We start from the raw sequence: 17,390 nt of genomic DNA, 5'->3' as shown, positions 1-17,390 counted from the left end.
AAGGCTTGAAAGAAGCAGTTTAAAACATTGCATATTGCACTCTCTGACTGCTGTTCCCCTAGTGAAGGCCATATAATTCATACTTATGTATGGCTCATAAAACATGAGCTATTATCCATAACACAGCTTCATATACACAGCAGACTCCTATGCTCATAAGCAAACAAGTTATATTTCTCCTTTTGCCCACAAAGGAGAAGGAGATCAAATCAACACACTGCATCACAGGCAGATACATACTGCCAAAGATCAGTTGTATTCAAACAACGTGCTTACGGGCCTTTCCAAAATGCAGGACCCCAAGATCTCTGTAATAAGAAATCTGCCTAATACTATGATTACACGTCAAATCCATTTGGACCAGACATACTGCAGTGATTTGAGATAAAATATGTATGGTAGCTAAGGAAAGTCTTAAATCTAGAAAAACAGATATAGGAATTTGTTAAGTACATGAACTTCATCTACCGTTTTCCTCATGCTACAAGGAAGCACCTTCCATTGCTATTACAGTAACATCCTACTGACACTATCACCTTTCAAAGCCTTATCCCCTCCAGTAAGTTTTGTTCATTCCTTCTCTAATCAAAGTAGAAATTACCACTGCAGCTTCAGCACTAGTTTGTACTAGCACTGAAGTTACAACTTGAGATCTCAGAGTTTAAGGGGAAGCAGCAAGGTCTAATTTTAAGTCTGAATCCCAAAGAGGCAAAGCAGACTCAAGATCACCCTTCCAAAACTTTTAAGAACTTCACGCACATGCATGCAGTTGTACCAGCATTATGTTCCAGGGTTTGCTAACATTAAGTCCATCTCTGTATCCCAGTGGTTCACTGTGTTTTAAACTCCACGTGCATAAGGTCATGCTTTACTGGTAGAGCTCAGGGATCAGAGAAGAATGAAAAAGAAACGGCTCAGGACCAAAAGTTCCCTTTGAGGCATCATGAAATGCCACTTGTACTCTGAAAACGAAAACAAACCCATACAATCTCAGAGAGTATTATCCAATTGATAAATTGAACACTATTCAGAGCTCCAGGCAACATTGTGCCATAAAATGTTCATTTTTATTATCAATTTCAACACAGTGCTTTAGAGCCATACGCCAGCATTTAAATACCGACCACTCAATATAGTCCTGTTAATGATCTTAATTTATGTGTACTAGTGCACCACTTAAAGCTCAAAGATCTGTGCCCCTTACTACATAAGGTCCAGTCCTGTAACACTGTGGCACGTGTCAGAAGCCCCTCAGCCTGACCACAGACCTAGTAACTGGGCAAGTTCTGAGTTGGGGCTGATGATTTAAAATGTCTTTCTCATTTTACTTTTATCATGAACTTCATGTGCCCTGTGCCCCCAGTGAAGCCCACACCCTGTAGAAAATGTTCTCTTTATGGACTACACTAACTGGTAATAGCTATACTTGCCAAAAAGTAAAGTTTACTTCCAGTTAAGGTAAACTGTTGGACCTCACTGTTAACTGCTTTTATGCCATTATTTCTGATCACAACAACATCTCTTCTCAGCACTAAGTGGCATATTCTCTCCTGGACACATCTGTAACTTATATCAAGTTCAGTTGTTCCCCTTCACCTCTTTCCCCAGCCCGCTCAGACCACAAGAGATGCAGAGATCAATCAGCAGCTGTGCCCAAATGAAAAAAAAAAAAAGTTACAAAGCCCAAGGCATCAACTTTGATTCCTATTAAGTCTACATGCATCACAGAGGTCCCTGACTTTCGAGAGCTACCACAATACAGGTGAAACCCTTAACTTCAAGCCAACTCTGTCATGAATTCCAGTTTCTCAGTTCCTAAGCATACGAGCACAAGTTGGCAGCTGCCTATGTGTCAAACACAGAGAAAAACGTCCATACTTGTAGACCACGCAGTCTCTCTTACGCTTCCAGATCTCCTCTCCCACTCGTTCCACCCAAAGGAAGGATCACCTTCCATTTTATGGGGGGGAGGACATTTAAGAGCCGTCTCCCCACAACCTGCAGCGAAACGCTGCCGGGGAAGCGTGCGTGCACCCCTCCTCTCAGCTCAGGCTCGAGTTCTCCCGACCCACCGAGGGGCTGGCGGTCCACTCCCCGAAGCGAGGGAAGCTACTCCCGGGGGGCCAGGTGGAGAGACGTACCCTCCCTGTCCCGACGCACTCGCTGTCACTGCCCTCGCCGGGAACGGGAGGCCGGACCGGCCCCAGCCCCGGCCCCGGCCCCGGTACCCACCGGCGGCGAAGTGGAGCGGCGTGGACTTGCGGCCCGCCATGTCCTTGGCGTTCACGTTGCCCGTGTCCACCAGGCGCTTCACGCGCGTCACGTCCCCATTGCGGCAGGCCTCCAGCAGCTCGCGGAAGGCCCCGCTCGCCGCGCCCGGGCCCGCCGCCGCCTCGGGACTCTCCGCCGCCGGGCTCGACGCGACCGACGACGAGGCAGACGAGGAGGAGGACGAGGAGGAACTGCTGGAGCTGCTGCCCGAGCCCGGCGGCGGGCCCGGGGCGGCGGCGCCCGCGCCCTCCGAGCACTCCGGGGCCGGAGGCCGCTCCGCGTCGGGGGGAGCCTCGCCTTCGGGGCCGGCCAGGCTGTGGCGCTGCGCGGCGGGGGCGAGATCGGCCGGTGCCAGACTGGGGCTGCGCGGCGGCGAGGCGGCGGCCGGCGGCGAGGCCGGCCCGGGCGGCGGCGGCGGGTGATGGTGGTGGTGGTGCTGGGAGCGACGCGGCGCCGCCATCTTCGCCCTCCTCCGCGCCCCCCCGCCCCCCCCTCGGCCCCCGTCACTGCGGCAACGGCGGCAACCCCCGCCCACGCTTCCGCCCGCACCCAGCCAATCCCAACACGCGGCGGCCGGACGTGACGCCTCCCCGGTGGCGGCGCGGCGCGGGACCGGGGCGTGTGGTCGGGCTAGGCGGGGCGAGGCCTCGCCTCCCGCCCCACCGGCTCTGCTCTCGCCTGCCCCCTTGTTGCCGCACGCGTCTCCCCCTCCGGCTTTTCTGGCCAAGGGCGGGGCCGGCCGCTCCCGGGAACCGAATCCCGGCCGCGGCTGCCGGTGCCGGGAGAAGGGGCGGGAGGGGAGCCCAAGGGTGGGCCGGCAGGGCCCCCGGTGCGACCCCCGATGCGACCCCCGACCCCGGCCGGGGGGCAGGGCCGAGAGGCAGCGTTCCTCTCCGGAGCCCGCTGTTGCCGCTGGGAAGGCGGTGCGGGAGGCGAGGCGCCCGTCCTCCGCCTCCGCGCCCGGCGGGGCGGCACAGGCCGGCCTTGAAGTAAGGGTCACGCCGGAGGCGGGTGGGTTGCCTGGCCTGCAGAGGCAGCGCTTGGCCGAGCGCTCACCTTCTCCGCTCCCCTGGAAGCGATCCAGCCGGCAGCGTGGTTTCGTTTCGGTACAGCTCCTTCCCCAAAGCTGGAAAATGATGGAGCGAGACCGGCGGGAGAGCAAGCGGAGGGAGAAACCTAAATGAAGTCTGGCAGTTCTTTCAGAAGTTCATTAGCGAAGCTGAAAGGCCGTTTCTTCGCTCGCCTCTGGGAGGAAAGCAGCTTTGGCTTGGAGCCTGTTCTCCAGGGCGAGGCAGTCACTAAAAAGCCACGTACAGCAAACGCAAACGGCAGAAAGAGGCGAGCGGGGAACGCTCCGTCTGCATCAGAAATAACAAAGTGCCGAGGGGTGGAACGGGAAGCTGAGGGCAGCAAGGCAGACGGTGAGGGTAAGAAAGAGAAATCCAAGGATGTCAGGGACCGAAACAGCCCCGTAAGGCCCTCTGTGGAATGAGAGGATCTGAACTGCATGGGAATAAGCAGAAGCGTTTAAATCGGGATTTTGTTTTGGATTTGGAAAGCAGCAGGAAGATGAGACCAAAGTGCTTCTGGCTTACTGGTATCGAGGGAGGATACAAACACCCATTACGGATAAACTGTTTAAGTCGGAAATCCCCAATAACTGTCACCAAGAGATCTCCAGTTCACTTTAATCTGTGAGTACAAGGGAGAAATTCCATTGACAGGAAAAACATCAACAGCAACAATTCCTGGAGAATTCCCGATAGAGCAGGTACTGGGGCTCCCAGCTCTGGTGGGGTAGCAGCCACAGGTCAGAGAATGGGGAGAGCGATGAGGAATTCCCGTTAACAGGAGTGAATGTGGCTGATGCCAGCCAGCCTCGTCCTGGCAAACAGATCTGCTTTAGTTGTTTGGTAGGGAAAGGGCGTTGGGAAGTGTTTGCGTAGCACCGTGTGATGCGCTGAAGGAGCGCTGACTGGGTCTAACGCTGGGGGCACAGAAAATCAGAAAACAGGAGTTCAGAAGAAATGAGGATCTGGTCTAGTGCTACGAAGTACCCTTCTGCCAGCGATGAGGCGTAGACTTGAAATCGATCCCCATGACTGTTGAAGCAGTAAATGAAGATCCAGTTAAAATGTGCCCAGCTCAGTTCTTGTTTGTGCCATGACTTCGAAGCCATGGGCCTTGACCAGGCACTGAGAGAGCTCGGCAAGACTTCCCTGACACCTGAACCTGGGCAGCTGCTGCTTCGCAGCCTTCTTTCAATTCAAAACTCCTGAAAGGACTTTGCAGGCTCATTACAAAATCTGGTTTGTCACGGCCAAGCTTTGCAAGACATTTCAGAGGCCAGAGCAGCAGCATGCGTCTGTTCAGCTCGCCGCTGGCTTCCCACAGTTTTTTCACCAGCCAGTTGCTTTTGTGGCATCAGTGGCAAACAAATCACATTCCTTTACCCCTCTCTGTATTTCCCATAAACCAAGGTTACAGACACCATCACTTTTATGAAATGTATTGGTATGCAAACACTTGTTCTACTTCCTGAAAGATTTTAAAATACACAAGTAGTATTTTTTAAGATTTGGGATTCATGGTGGCCTTAACAATTCATTGTTGGTTGTAGGATTGAGTAAGAAACACTACACTCTGCGTCAGCTTTTCTGGAAAGCCCTGTGGGGAAGGACTTGGAACTACTGGTGGATGAAAAACTGGACATGAGCCGCCAATGTGCACTTGCAGCCCAGAAAGCCAGTCGTGTCCTGGGCTGCATCAAAAGAAGCATGACCAGGAGGTTGAGGGAGGTGATTCTGCCCCTCTACTCTGCTCCGGTGAGACCCTACCTGGAGTACTGCGTCCAGCTCTGGGGTCCTCAGTACGAGACAGACATGGACCTCTTGGAGCGGGTCCAGACAAGGGCCACGAAAATGATCCAAGGGCTGGAACACCTCTCCCATGAAGAAACGCTGAGAGAATTGGGGTTGTTCAGCCTGGAGAAGAGGAGGCTCCAGGGAGACCTTACTGAGGCCTTTCAAAATATAAAGGGGTCTTACAAGAAAGATGGAGAGAGACTTTTCACCAGGGCCTGTAGTGACAGGGCAAGGGACAGTGTTTTAAAACTGAAAGAGGGTAGGTTTAGCTTGAACATAAGAAAGAATTTTTTTACAATGAGGGTGGTGAGACACTGGAACAGGTTGCCCAGAGAGGCAGTGGATGCCCCATCATCAGAAGTGTTCAAGGTCAGGTTGGACAGGGCTTTGAGCAACCTGATCTAGTTGAAGATGTCCCTGCGCAAGGCAAGGGGGTTGGACTGAATGGTCTTGAAGGTCTTTTCCAACCCCAATGATTCTATGAGTCTATCTTTAAAGGTGCTTTCCAACCCAAACCTTTCTGTGGTGCTATGAAAGCTGTGCCTGGGAAGGAACAAGTAAAGGGGTTAGGATTCACAGTATGAGACCTGCCCATGGGAAAGTGGGGCCTGGCCCTGGGTTTCACAGGATATGATGCCAAGCGGTTTTGGGGATGCACCTCCTCTTCAGACCCCCACCTTTGGGTGGGGGTCCCTATCTCATTGCAGCCCCCAGTTTCCCCAAGCCTCCACCATCCTGCCCCACATGTACAGCAGCACTGGTTCCCTCCAGAGAGATGAGGCAAGCAACAGTGCTGTCCACCCCAACCCTTTTCTTTCCCCTGCCCAAAGTATGTCCAGGATCCCTTCAAGTGCTGTCATCACCATTTGTATATGGCTTGGTGTGCCTTGGGGTAGATTCTTATCATTCCTGCAGAAACGGTGGGCAAAACAGCATGAGGAATGCAATTCTGGGCAAAATTTCCTCATCCTTACAGGATTTCTACTTAAGGTCGAGGAGGAACATGGGGAGGATCTTTGAAAGCGTTCAGTCAACCCATTGCTTGTTCCCTGGCCAGCCACCGAGCCCTTGGAAACGTGGCTTCTTCAATTGCTGCTGAAGCAGGAACCCGGGTTTTTTACCATCTGGGCTGCGTGTCTGGTGGCGTGGAAGGCAAGAACTCTCCTGAGGGTGTGCCAGCCTCGCTCGGTGCTGATGCCAGAGCCCATGAGCTCTGCAGCGGCCCACGGTGCTCCCCACATCCGCTTGCCGCAGCGGCTTGGTGCATCTGTTGAGCTGATTTAGGTTCACATCCTGTCACAAGTGGCTGATTATATTTGCACCTCTTGTCCCGCAAAGCCCAGAGTCAGGCTCTAAAATACTGTTGATAACTCAATGTCTTTTACCTGACCCGGGAGGTGCTTTAGATAGAAATCTTATTAATGATGCAGCTGCAGGTCTCAGTAAAGTGGAGGCACCTCAGACTTCAGCTGAATAATTAAAACGCATCAATAGGACTTTCCAGGGCCACTATTTAAAATTAATAACTCCAAATGCAATTCTGGCATATAATGGAATCCACTGAAATGGGATTCATTTCTTTTGCTTTTTTTTTTTCAACAAAAAGCTTTATAGCATTGCTGGCAATTTTACAACCACCTGCCTCTCAGCTCCAGCTGACGACAGCTAGGAGAGGGGTTTGGGGTGGTTTCTGAATATTTTTAAGCTCCAACAAATAGGAAATGGTTCCAAAACCAGCATCCAGCATGCTGGTGCTCATGTTTAATGGAATTCTAGGATGCCGACAAGCAAATCAAGAGGAAATCAGGAAGTCCTCTTTGGAGAAATGCGTCTCCTCTGCCTAAGCAGATGGGAAGACAAGGGATCATCTAGGTCTGTAACAAAAGCTACATTTTCTGAGAAACAAAATCTTCCCTTTCTCCAGAGAGTACCTCACTCACAACTGGCAGTTTTAACCGCAGTGAATGTGTTAAAGAAGCCAAGAGACACCATCCCGAGCTGTTTGAAGTTACTCACAGATTTGCACACCTGTGCAGGTATAGTAGGATAAAATGTAAAGTTGGTGGGAAAAAAACAGAGCTTTCCTCCTTGGACAACCTCTGAGCAGCACTGTTTTTTCTGGCTTAGCTTCATTTACCACCTTCCCGAGCTCATCAAAGTTTGACTAGTGATGCCTGACTTTTCTCCCCCTCTTCATTACCTTGGGGAGGCATTCAGCTCCTGCTGCTTTGCCTATTCTGTGATAGGGGTTTTGACAGTCAAAACTTTCCCTGCTTTGGTCAGCTCCTCCCTGGCTGTCCTTGCATGCTATCAGAAAGATGTGTTTAATACAGGCCATGACCTCTAGTAGCAGGCAAACAGAGATAAGCGCTTCTCTCCATAGTATTTTTCAGCTGGCTGAGTCGAGCAGCTGCTTGAAGCATCCCTGGTGGAGGGGGTTATCCAGTTTTCCCGTGGGAAACAAGAGGATAGTGCAGAGTGGCAGCCTTTTGGGTTACACTCACTGCAGATCATAGAGCAACTAGGAGCCTGCCCTGGCTTCAGAAGGGATCTGCAGCAGAGTTGGAAATGAAACCGTCAACATGGCATCATAAGAGCAATTGGGCAAGAGGGTGGGAGAAGAGAATTACTCTTTCCCCAGGAGGAACTGAATGTGCTACTTTTGAAGTGGGGAAGGAGAGTGCTCCTTTCAGCAGACAGAGAAGGGCTACTTCCCAAGTGATCTTCAGGAAAAACAAACACAGAAACTGGGTTAGCCCAAATAAAACATGTACTGACCCAATGCAGGGATGCTCTGAAAATAAATGAGGGCAAGCCTGGAAACTAGCTCTAGATGGGCACAATTTAGCAAGAGGCCACGAAGTATCTCTGTTTCCCCGGGGTCAGGATCTGACACCAGCCAACCAGGAAGGATGGGAAAAGAAGCTTTATCCCCAGGTTTAGTCCCTCTCAGCAGAGCCTCCTGGATCATGAGTGTCCGTGCATTCCTGTTCCCCTCCAGCTGGAGTGGTGGCCCTGGAGCCAACCATGGGCCCAGACCCCAGGACTGCCACTGGCTTTGGGCAGCTCCTGAACCCTGCTTGGAGCTGGGTCTTACCTTCACATAGCCACGCTTTCTCCCAGGCCCGTGGGTTTTCCTCCCTGTCCTTTGCATCCTTTGTTTGGCTTTACCAGCCAACACTGCAACTTTTTCCCTACCCAGGGGTGACATCGTGCTCAGAAAGGCATTTAGCAGAAACCTGGTAAAGGTTTGTTAGGACTCAGAGATTATTTTGCCCCTGCTTGTCTGTTACTGATGGGAAAGACGGCAACTGAACCTGAGCCTTTGCGATCTGTAGTTTTAGTAATCAGTAAATTTAATAATTTAGTGCAGCGACTATGGCTCTGCACCGGGTCAGTTCAGCACTCTCCTTCTCTGCAAGTGGGAGTGCAGTTAGATGCGCAGGGCCATCCAAAAGAGAAGGTGTCGTTCTTGTGAGGACTCTCCAGAATAAAGGCTGTGAAACTCGTTGCCCCCGTGGCCCACTTTTCAAATGCTTTTCTTTCTCTTCATGGCTCTGAAGTAATAGCTTACAGTGTGCTTTAATGGTAGCTGTTACAACACGGCAAGGTGAGAGGAAGCAACTGTTGTCAAGCCCCCAAAGCACGCTGAAGTATTCTGCGCTGTACAAAGACAGTGACATCTCAAAACCTCTGAACCTTTGGGCACGGGGCATCACTGGCGTTCGTAAGGGTAAGGTCACGCATCTCGGGAGATCCGAGTGTCCACAGCCTCTGTCAGTCTGCTTCGCGGCCTCGCTATAAACCGGCTCTGTTTCCCCCCTGTAGCAGTGGTAGAAATTTCCAGGCATACTTCTGTGAGCCCTGGGAGCAAAGCTTGGCTGAGGATCCTGAAGAAGGCAGCGTTTAGGATCTGGCCCGATGTGCGCAGCAAAGGAAACAAAGGGCGGCAGGAAGGTGGCGGAGTTGCTCCGACTAACCGGAGGGTCACGGGCTTTCGTACCCTCCAACACGGAAACGCACTTATTTAACGGGAAGGAAGGTTAATCTCGGTTCCTTGCAGGGCTGGATGAAAACCCAGCCTTTGCCTGGTGCAGAAATGACGCGGGGATGGGCAAGGCGAGAGCTTTTGCTGTTACTCCACGGGGTGAGCTGTGCTCTGTGAGCCGAGCGGCTCCCAGACCTCGCAGCAAGCCCAGGGGCAGGGTGAGACCCCGGGGCGGCGGGCGGCTGCCGTCACACACCGCGGGCATCCGAACGGCCGCGGGCAGGCGGCGGGGCCGCACTCCCGGGGCCGTGCCAGACGGTGCGAGGGGCAGGAGCCGCAGGCCGGGAGCCTCAGGCCGGAGGCGGGGACCCTTCCTCCCCGGCGGGATCTGCCGGTGCCCGGCGGGCGGGGGTTTCCAGGCAGGCCGGGGCGGGGTGTCCCGGCGCCGGCCGGTCCCCGCGGCGGGGGCCCGGCCCTCCCCGGCGCGGGGGCGGTGCGGCGCTGGCGGGGCAGGCTGCCGCCGCGGGCGGCGCGGCGGGCGGGCAGTGCCGCGTCCCCGCACCCGGCGGGGCGGCGGCGGCGGCGGCGGTACGTGCGCGGGGCGGCGCGGTGCGGCTGGCAGTGACGGCGCGGAGCCGCGGGGAGCCCCGAGACACGACGCGGCGGCCGGTGGTGGTTGGCGGCGCGCAGCGCGGCCGCGCCCATGGCGAGCAGCAGCGGCGGCGGCAGGTAGGGCGGGGCGGGGGGCCCGCTCCCCCGGCCATGGCGCAGACGGAGCCCCCGAAGGCGGTGCGGCTGTGGCGCGACGCCGCCCTGCGCGCACGGAAGCTGCGGGGCGGCCCCGGCGAGCCCGAGCCCGAGCCGGACGCGGGGCCGCCGGGGGGGGCCGCCGCCGCCGCCCCCCCCGCGCTGCCGCCGCCGCCGCGCCTCGCCGCTCGCCCCCGGCGGCCGCCCTGGGGGAGCTGGAGGCGCTGAACCTGAGCGGGCGGGGGCTGGAAGAGCTGCCCGAGGAGGTGGGCGCCGCCCTGAGCGGTCTGCGGGTGCTCAGCCTGCGGCGCAACCGGCTGGGCCGCCTGCCCGCCGCCGCCCTGCGCCACCTGGGCCGCCTGGCCGAGCTCGACCTCAGCCACAACCGGCTGCGGGGCCTGGGGGACGGCGGGGCGCTGGCGGGGCTGCGGGGCCTGCGCAAGCTCAGCCTTAGCCACAACGAGCTGGGCGCCGAGGGCCCGGGCCTGCCCCCCCGCCTCGCCGAGCTGGGCCGCCTCGAGGAGCTCGACCTCAGCTTCAACCGGCTGCGCCGCCTGCCCGAGGGCCTGGGCCGCCTGCGGCACCTCCGCGCCCTCGACGTCGACCACAACCTGCTGCCCTCCTTCCCCGCCCCGCTGCTGGAGCTGGCCGCCCTGGAGGAGCTCGACTGCTCCGGCAACCGCCACCTCGGGGCCCTGCCCGAGGGCATCGCTGCCCTCCGCCGCCTGAAGATCCTCTGGCTGAGCGGCACTGGGCTGGCAGCCCTGCCGGAGGGCCTCTGCCAGCTGAGCGCCCTCGAGAGCCTCATGCTGGACGGCAACCGGCTGCAGGCCCTGCCCGCCGGCTTCGGCAGCCTGCAGCGGCTCAAGATGCTGAACCTCTCCTCCAATCTGCTGGGGGAGTTCCCCGCTGCCATCTTGGCGCTGACCAGTCTGGAGGAGCTCTACCTGAGCCGCAACCAGCTCACCCTGCTGCCCCCTCACCTCTGCCAGCTCCGCCAGCTCCGCACCCTCTGGCTGGACAACAACCGCATCCGCTACCTGCCGGATTCCATCGTGCTCCTCCACAGCCTGGAGGAGCTGGTCCTGCAAGGCAACCAGATTGCCATTCTTCCCGAGGGCTTCGGGCAGCTTTCCCGCATCACCCTGTGGAAGATCAAGGACAACCCCCTCATCCAGCCCCCCTATGAGGTGTGCATGAAGGGCATCCCCTACATCGCAGCCTACCAGCAGGAGCTGGCCCACTCCCAGCCTGCCCTCAAACCCCGCCTCAAGCTGGTCCTGATGGGCCTAAAGGATGCGGGAAAGACCCTGCTGAGACGATGCCTCATGGAGGAGGATGGGCAGAGGGAGGACGTGGGAGGTCTGGAGGCAGGGAGCACCCAGCCCAGAGGGTGCCCTGGGCAGCAGCAGGACGGTGGGAGAGTGCCAGTTGGGTGTTGCCCCTTCCCAGAGCCTCAGGACGCTTCCTCAGCGCGGGTACCTGCCATGCAGCAGCTGGAACATCTCCCCGTTGAGCGGCAGGACATCCGTTCTCATGTGCCCTCCCACCGAATGAAAGGGGAAACGCCGTGCCCTGCACCGTCGCTGCCACCGAATGCCCCCCAAGTACCGTCAGGACTGGGACTGTCAGGAGGCAGCAAGGGCATTGAGGTGATGGACTGGACAGCGGATGCAGAGAGGGGCCTGACATTCATTGTGTACGAGCTGGCGGGGGACCCGAGCTATGACGTGATCCAGTCTTTCTTCCTCTCTCCCGGAGCGCTGTACGTGCTGGTGGTGAATTTGAGTGCCTATGTCCCTCAGCGCTTCTACCCCTCTGTGGGCTATTTCTTGCACTGGCTCGGTTCCAAGGTGCCCCACGCAGTGGTGTGCATGGTGGGAACCCATGCTGACCTCTGTGCGGAGCGGGAGTTGGAAGAGAAGTGCCTGGACATCCATCACCAGATTGCTCAGCAGGAGAAGAGGGATGCCGAGGGACTCCAGAGCTTGGTCCAGCAGGTGGATGAGGCTCTGGGGCAGGACTTCGACCTGCGCTGCTCCAGCCCGCACGCTGCCTTTTATGGGGTCTCGGACAAGAACTTGCGGCGAAAGAAAGCCCAGTTTCAGTACCTTCTCAACCACCGCCCACAGATCCTCTCTCCAGTGCTGCCTTTCAGCTGCCGGGACCGTTGCCAGGTGCGTCGCCTGCGGGACAAGCTGCTCTCGGTGGCTGAGCACCGGGATATCTTCCCGAACCTGCACCGGGTGTTGCCCAAATCCTGGCAAGTGCTGGAGGAGCTGCACTTCCAGCCGCAAGCTCAGCAGCTGTGGCTTAGCTGGTGGGACTCTGCCCGGTTGGGCTTGCAGGCGGGCCTGACGGAGGATCGGCTCCAGAGCGCCCTGTCCTACCTGCATGAGAGTGGGAAGCTGCTCTACTTTGAGGAGCACCTCACCTTGCGGGAGTATGTGTTCCACAACCTGCCACGGCTCATTGACATCCTCAATGTCTTCTGCCAGCGGGATGCCACTGTGCTGCTCCAAAAACTGCTCAGCGACACCCACATTGACGAACTGAGGGCCACTCAGCTCCATCATTACGTGGAGGGCTTCCTGCTGCACGGTCTCCTCCCTGCCCACGTTATCCGTCTCCTTCTTAAGCCCCATGTCCAGAGTCGGGAGGATCTGCAGCTCATCCTGGAGCTGCTGGAGAAGATGGGGCTCTGTTACTGTGTCAACAAACCCAAATGCAAGCCCCTAAATGGGGCGGCCGCTTGGTACAAGTTCCCCTGCTACGTGAAAAATGAGGTGCCCCATGCAGAGGCGTGGATCAACGGCGCCAATCTGAGTGGACAGTCCTTCGTGGTCGAGCAGCTGCAGATTGAATATAGCTTTCCATTCATTTTCCCACCCGGCTTGTTTGCACGCTACAGCGTCCAGATTAACAGCCACGTGGTTCAGCGGTCAGATGGCAAATACCAGATCTATGCCTACCGGGGAAAGGTGCCCGTGGTGGTGAGTTACCGGCCTGCCAGGGGACCTCTGCAGCCAGATACTCTGTCTATTGCTAGTCATGCGTCCCTACCAAATATCTGGACAGCTTGGCAAGCTATTACCCCTTTAGTGGAAGAACTGAATGTCCTGCTCCAGGAATGGCCGGGCCTGTACTACACTGTGCACGTCCTCTGTTCAAAGTGCCTTAAAAGAGGGTCACCCAACCCACACACTTTTCCAGGTAAGGCATAGCCGAGCTTGCCTTTCATCTCTTCTGGAGCTTTACCCTTTCTAGGAGGGAGTTTTATGGTGTTAGTCTTAGCTCTGTCTCTCTTTTTTTTTTTTTCCCTTTCTTTCTTTCTTTTTTTTTTTTTTTTTTTTTTTTTTTCTCCTCTGCTCTAACTCCCTTCCCTGGTGACTTGAGTCATGAGAGAAAATATTAGGGTAGCTCCAAGGAGACAGGCTTAAAATAACCCTATTCTGAGACGAGGTGGGTGTTGCATCCCCCTTTGTCTGTGCCTTTTCTCTCTGCTTTTTGGGTTTTGGCCCCGAGCATTGCTGGTGCCATTGTTGAAAAGGCCCTGACCTGTCCTTCTCCTTGTTTTGATTCCTTTGAATGGCACTGCAGTTTTTTTCCTAACTCCCTTCACCCTGCAGCTCCCCCTTCCTTGGGGCTATTTGTAAACGCAGATAGGACTGAAAGACTGCAGGTGTCCCATCCTCCCCCCCTTCCACCTCCCACCCCCCAAAACCTGGCCTGTGCTGCAGCCTCTCTGAATGCAGGAAAGCTCCTGCTGGTAGACAATGGGTGTGTTGGTCTCCGTAGCCCTGTATAAAAAGCTCTTTCTCGTATGGGAGCCCTGACTCTAGCAGGAAGAATTCCTCCCTGAACAGAGAGGGCTACTCCATCTTCTTTGTTTAAGTGTCTTACCTAGAAGTGATTCCCAGACTGCTATTCTTGGAGCTATTCTTGAGAGCAATTATTTTCTTTCCTTGCTCACCCTTCATCTAACGAAAAAAGCATAATCTCTCTTCTCTGGAATATGACTAGTTGTGGTGCTTTGTAAAGCTGTCACTTCTAAAGTCGTGGGTTTATAGGTGGTGGTTTCCAGCAGCATCTGTTTTACTTGTATGTATGCAGGTACTGCCTCCTAACCTGTGCCCTCCCTCCTCTGCTGGGTTTGCTCTAGAGCTTGCAGGGGCCATGGGAAAGGTGCTTTGGTGTGTAAATCTGTATGAAGTCAAAATGCACTCTGAACTGTAAGCTGTGCTCTAGAAATAGGCTTTTTTTTACACACGCACACCCATGTTGGAAGTTTGTTGGAGCATTCTTTATTTGCAAGTAGCCTGAAATTGTGGGGGAACTGGAGTATGATTAGAGTTAAAGCAAGCAGTGGTACTCAGCTAGTTCATAGGCAAATGTGAATAATAAGTGGTGTTTGGGGGGGGTTGTGTTGTTTTTTGGGGGTTTTTTTCCTTTTCTTTTTTTTTCTCTGGACCTTGAAAATAAGGAGATGCTGTTTGCTCCTCAGCCAGTGTCCTGGCTCCGTCGATTGCATCTCCCTCTAACTGTGCTAGCTTATGTAAGAGCGGTTGGACTCGGGGCGGGGGGGGGGGGGGGGGGGGGGTGGTGGTAAACCCATGCTGTGTGAGTTGCTGAGTGGTATCCGCCTGCTGGGTCTTGCTGCTGACGTGGTGCTTGGGGCAATGTGATCTGCTTTCCAAAAAAACCCCGAAGACTGAAAAAACCACAGAACCACCCCCCCAAAAAAAACCAAACCAAAACAAAAAAAAACCCCAAGCCAAAGCCAACCAGCCACCCAAAAAAAACCCCCACCAAAATCAGCCAAGACAGCAAACTGTATGTGCAGGTGTGATGGATGGCTATTGAAGGTTTAGCTTGTGAATAATTCAGAACTGCAGTCACATACCTTATTTTTTTCTTTTTTCTTTCGGTTTTTTTTTTTTTTTTTTTGTGTGTGTGTGAAAGTTTTGTGGCTGATCTTTTTTTTTTCCCTGGTGAGTAGGTGATGCTTTAAAAGTGAAATGTGAAGAGGAGCTGGACTGTCTGCAGATGATTGGCATCTTTGCTGACCAGTGACAGTCAGAGCAGGACTGGAAGCATAAGGGGGGCATTGAAATCGAAGGGCATTTTCCTTTGGATTTTGCTGTGCCATATGTTTCCTTAGAGGTAGGAAAGGAATTCTCTCACCTGGGAGCCAGGGTAGGTGTGCTGGCAAGGGGTGGTGCAACTAAGCAGTGCATTGTTGGGCATGGGAGGAGCAGTGGTTCGTGTGCCAGGCCTCCGAACACCACCTGGGTGATGCTGCCTGTGGAAGGAGGGTTGCAGCGTTTCTGAAGCTTTCCAGGGGAGAAGCCGGGCCTTGGTGCCAGGGGCACAGGACTTAGCATCCCAAGTGGCCCTGTCTTGGGGCAAGGGGTCACTGTCTTAACATGAATACTGTGCGAGTCTAGCTGGGGGAAGAGCATGTTGAGAAGACAAATGTATTTCAAAGGCAGGGCTGATCTGTGGAAGTGCTGAAGAGTGATTAAAGGCTGCAATTAATCAAGAAACCTGCTTGTCATCTTGGATGATGCTTAAATCTAGCCCATCTCTGACCTGGATTGTATGAAAAATGTGAACCGTCATTTGGCTTGGCGAGGCCTATCTGTCTGCATTTAATCTAAAATGCTCTTTGCTCTGAATCTGCTGTATGAGTAAATGACTGTTTAGGAGCCCCTAAATGGCAATCATGAAGCTGAAGACTTTTTTTCCTCCTGATTTTGTTGATCAGAAGGTGTGCGTGTTTAAAGTTGTGCTGCCAAGCTTGCTCTTGTGCAGGTGAATCATGGTTGGTGTCATTTTTAACAGGGTGTAGGGAAGAGATGGGTCTAACGTTACAAAAATGTGTAGAGAGGGAGGTGTCTGTTTCTTTTCAAGCTCTTCCAGCGGAAATCCATGGCAATTGCAATGCTGCTAATTCTTAAATAGGGCTGTGGTCTTTTTAGGACTGCACTGAAGAACTGCTTTGCAGCCTGTTGACCTTAATAAGGGAAATATTTCTGTGGAGACACTGCCAAATTTGTGCTCAAAAATGGAAGTGCAGTCTGGCTGTGTGTCTGGTTGTGCAATATTTGTCGTCATTCATGAAACCAGTGGTGCATTCTTTGGTCATCCAAAATTTTCATTGGAATCCCCTTCAGAGAGGGGACTTGGTTGCTCGAGTTGAGGATTAATCCTTGCTTTTCCTCTCCTTCCCTTCCCTCTCGGTCCTGCGTGCGCACTTGCTATAAGTTCTATTGAAAATACACACAGAAATTCTCTAAGAGCAAGCTAGTATGCATAGAAATGGTTGATAAGAGTTGAGATTCTGGATTCAGTCTTCTGAGGGTTTATTGCAAACAAACAGTGAATAAAAGTGATATAAAAATTATATATAAAACCCTTGATAGGGTCCTTTTAAGGAAGTTTTCATGTTTGAAACAGTTTTGTAGCTGGGTGAAATAGTAATGGAATTGGCATCTGGACTGGAATCTCAGTGTGCTTTGAGGCTGCAGTCATCCGCTTGGCTGATAAGTGGTGTGTTGAATTTTTTTTTTTTTCTTTTACATTTGCACTATATATAATAGAAGTATCCCTGCCAGGCTAAGAAAGGCATATCCCTGCTTGCAGTGACCAACAAGAATAGTTCAGCACTCCAAGACGATGAGACCTCAATTGGGTTGTTGCAGGCATTGTGAAATGCCGTGATTTTGTATGTGATGTTTTTTTAGTCCCTGGACTTGAGGGCTTTTATGCTGTTCATGTCCCATAAGCTATTAAGTGACTTGGGATTGGGGGGGGGTGGAGGTGGTTTGCCATCTGTCTGATAGTAGATGTGTGCTTTGTTGGGACAAATGTGACTGGATTTTCCAAGCTTGCCTTCACGTCCACCTGCTAACTGCTCTGCTGCTGTCTCCTCTTGCCCTGTGCTAGGCTGGGTCCAGGCCACCATAGGCCTTCCAGGCTGTGGTCTGCACAAGGTGTCCTGATGTCTGATGTGGATCCTTTTGGCGTTTGAGGTGGGGGGGATTGCATTTGACCAGTGGTTTTTCCTTTATTCCTGCCTGTGATGTTACATGTATGAACACAGACGCAGGAAAGCCAGAGCCTTTGTCCGTTGTGGAAAACGGGCGAAATGCTGTCACAAGCAAGACAAGATGATCTGGGTTTCCACAGATTAAAAATGTGACAACAGACAGAAAGCCACAGGCAAAGATACCGTGTGCGAGCGTAGCAGCCCTTCTCCAAAAGGATGCTGCAAAGTTATTGGGGAGCTTTGAGAGATGCCAGAGGACTGGCAAGAGGTCTTCTGTGGAGAGGAAGTGCACATCTCCCACTTGCCTTGCTGCCCCCTTCCTAAGGTATCAGAATAGGGAGGAGATCATGAGCCTCTACTCCACTCGTCTCCCAGACACATCAAAGGTGAGCAGAAGCAAGGATTACATGCCAGTCGCCTTCAGGGGTGCAGATGGAGGTATCGTAGTGTAGTTCCCCTGTGACACTCT

General features: G+C 53.9%; 2 protein-coding genes across 3 annotated transcripts in view; one reads left to right on the top strand and one right to left on the bottom strand.

The window, feature by feature from the left end:
• TNKS (tankyrase) overlaps window positions 1–2,761 on the bottom strand; it is a 146,904-nt gene extending 144,143 nt beyond the window's left edge. For both annotated transcript variants that reach the window (XM_030019717.1, XM_030019726.1), the window contains exon 1: window positions 2,233–2,761. In XM_030019717.1, coding sequence (XP_029875577.1) covers window positions 2,233–2,731 — 499 coding nt within the window. In that variant the 5' untranslated portion in view covers window positions 2,732–2,761. The remainder of the gene's footprint in view (window positions 1–2,232) is intronic.
• A 6,996-nt stretch (window positions 2,762–9,757) lies between these two features.
• The window catches only part of MFHAS1 (malignant fibrous histiocytoma amplified sequence 1), a 35,418-nt gene continuing 27,785 nt past the window's right edge, over window positions 9,758–17,390 (top strand). Inside the window, 2 exon segments of the mRNA XM_030019740.2 lie at window positions 9,758–10,075; window positions 10,078–13,083. Coding sequence (XP_029875600.2) covers window positions 9,886–10,075; window positions 10,078–13,083 — 3,196 coding nt within the window. The 5' untranslated portion in view covers window positions 9,758–9,885.

This window comes from Aquila chrysaetos, chromosome 1 (assembly GCF_900496995.4).
Source record: "Aquila chrysaetos chrysaetos chromosome 1, bAquChr1.4, whole genome shotgun sequence".
In the NCBI taxonomy this organism is placed as follows: Eukaryota; Metazoa; Chordata; class Aves; order Accipitriformes; family Accipitridae; genus Aquila; species Aquila chrysaetos.
This window is presented reverse-complemented; position numbering and strand designations above follow the sequence as displayed.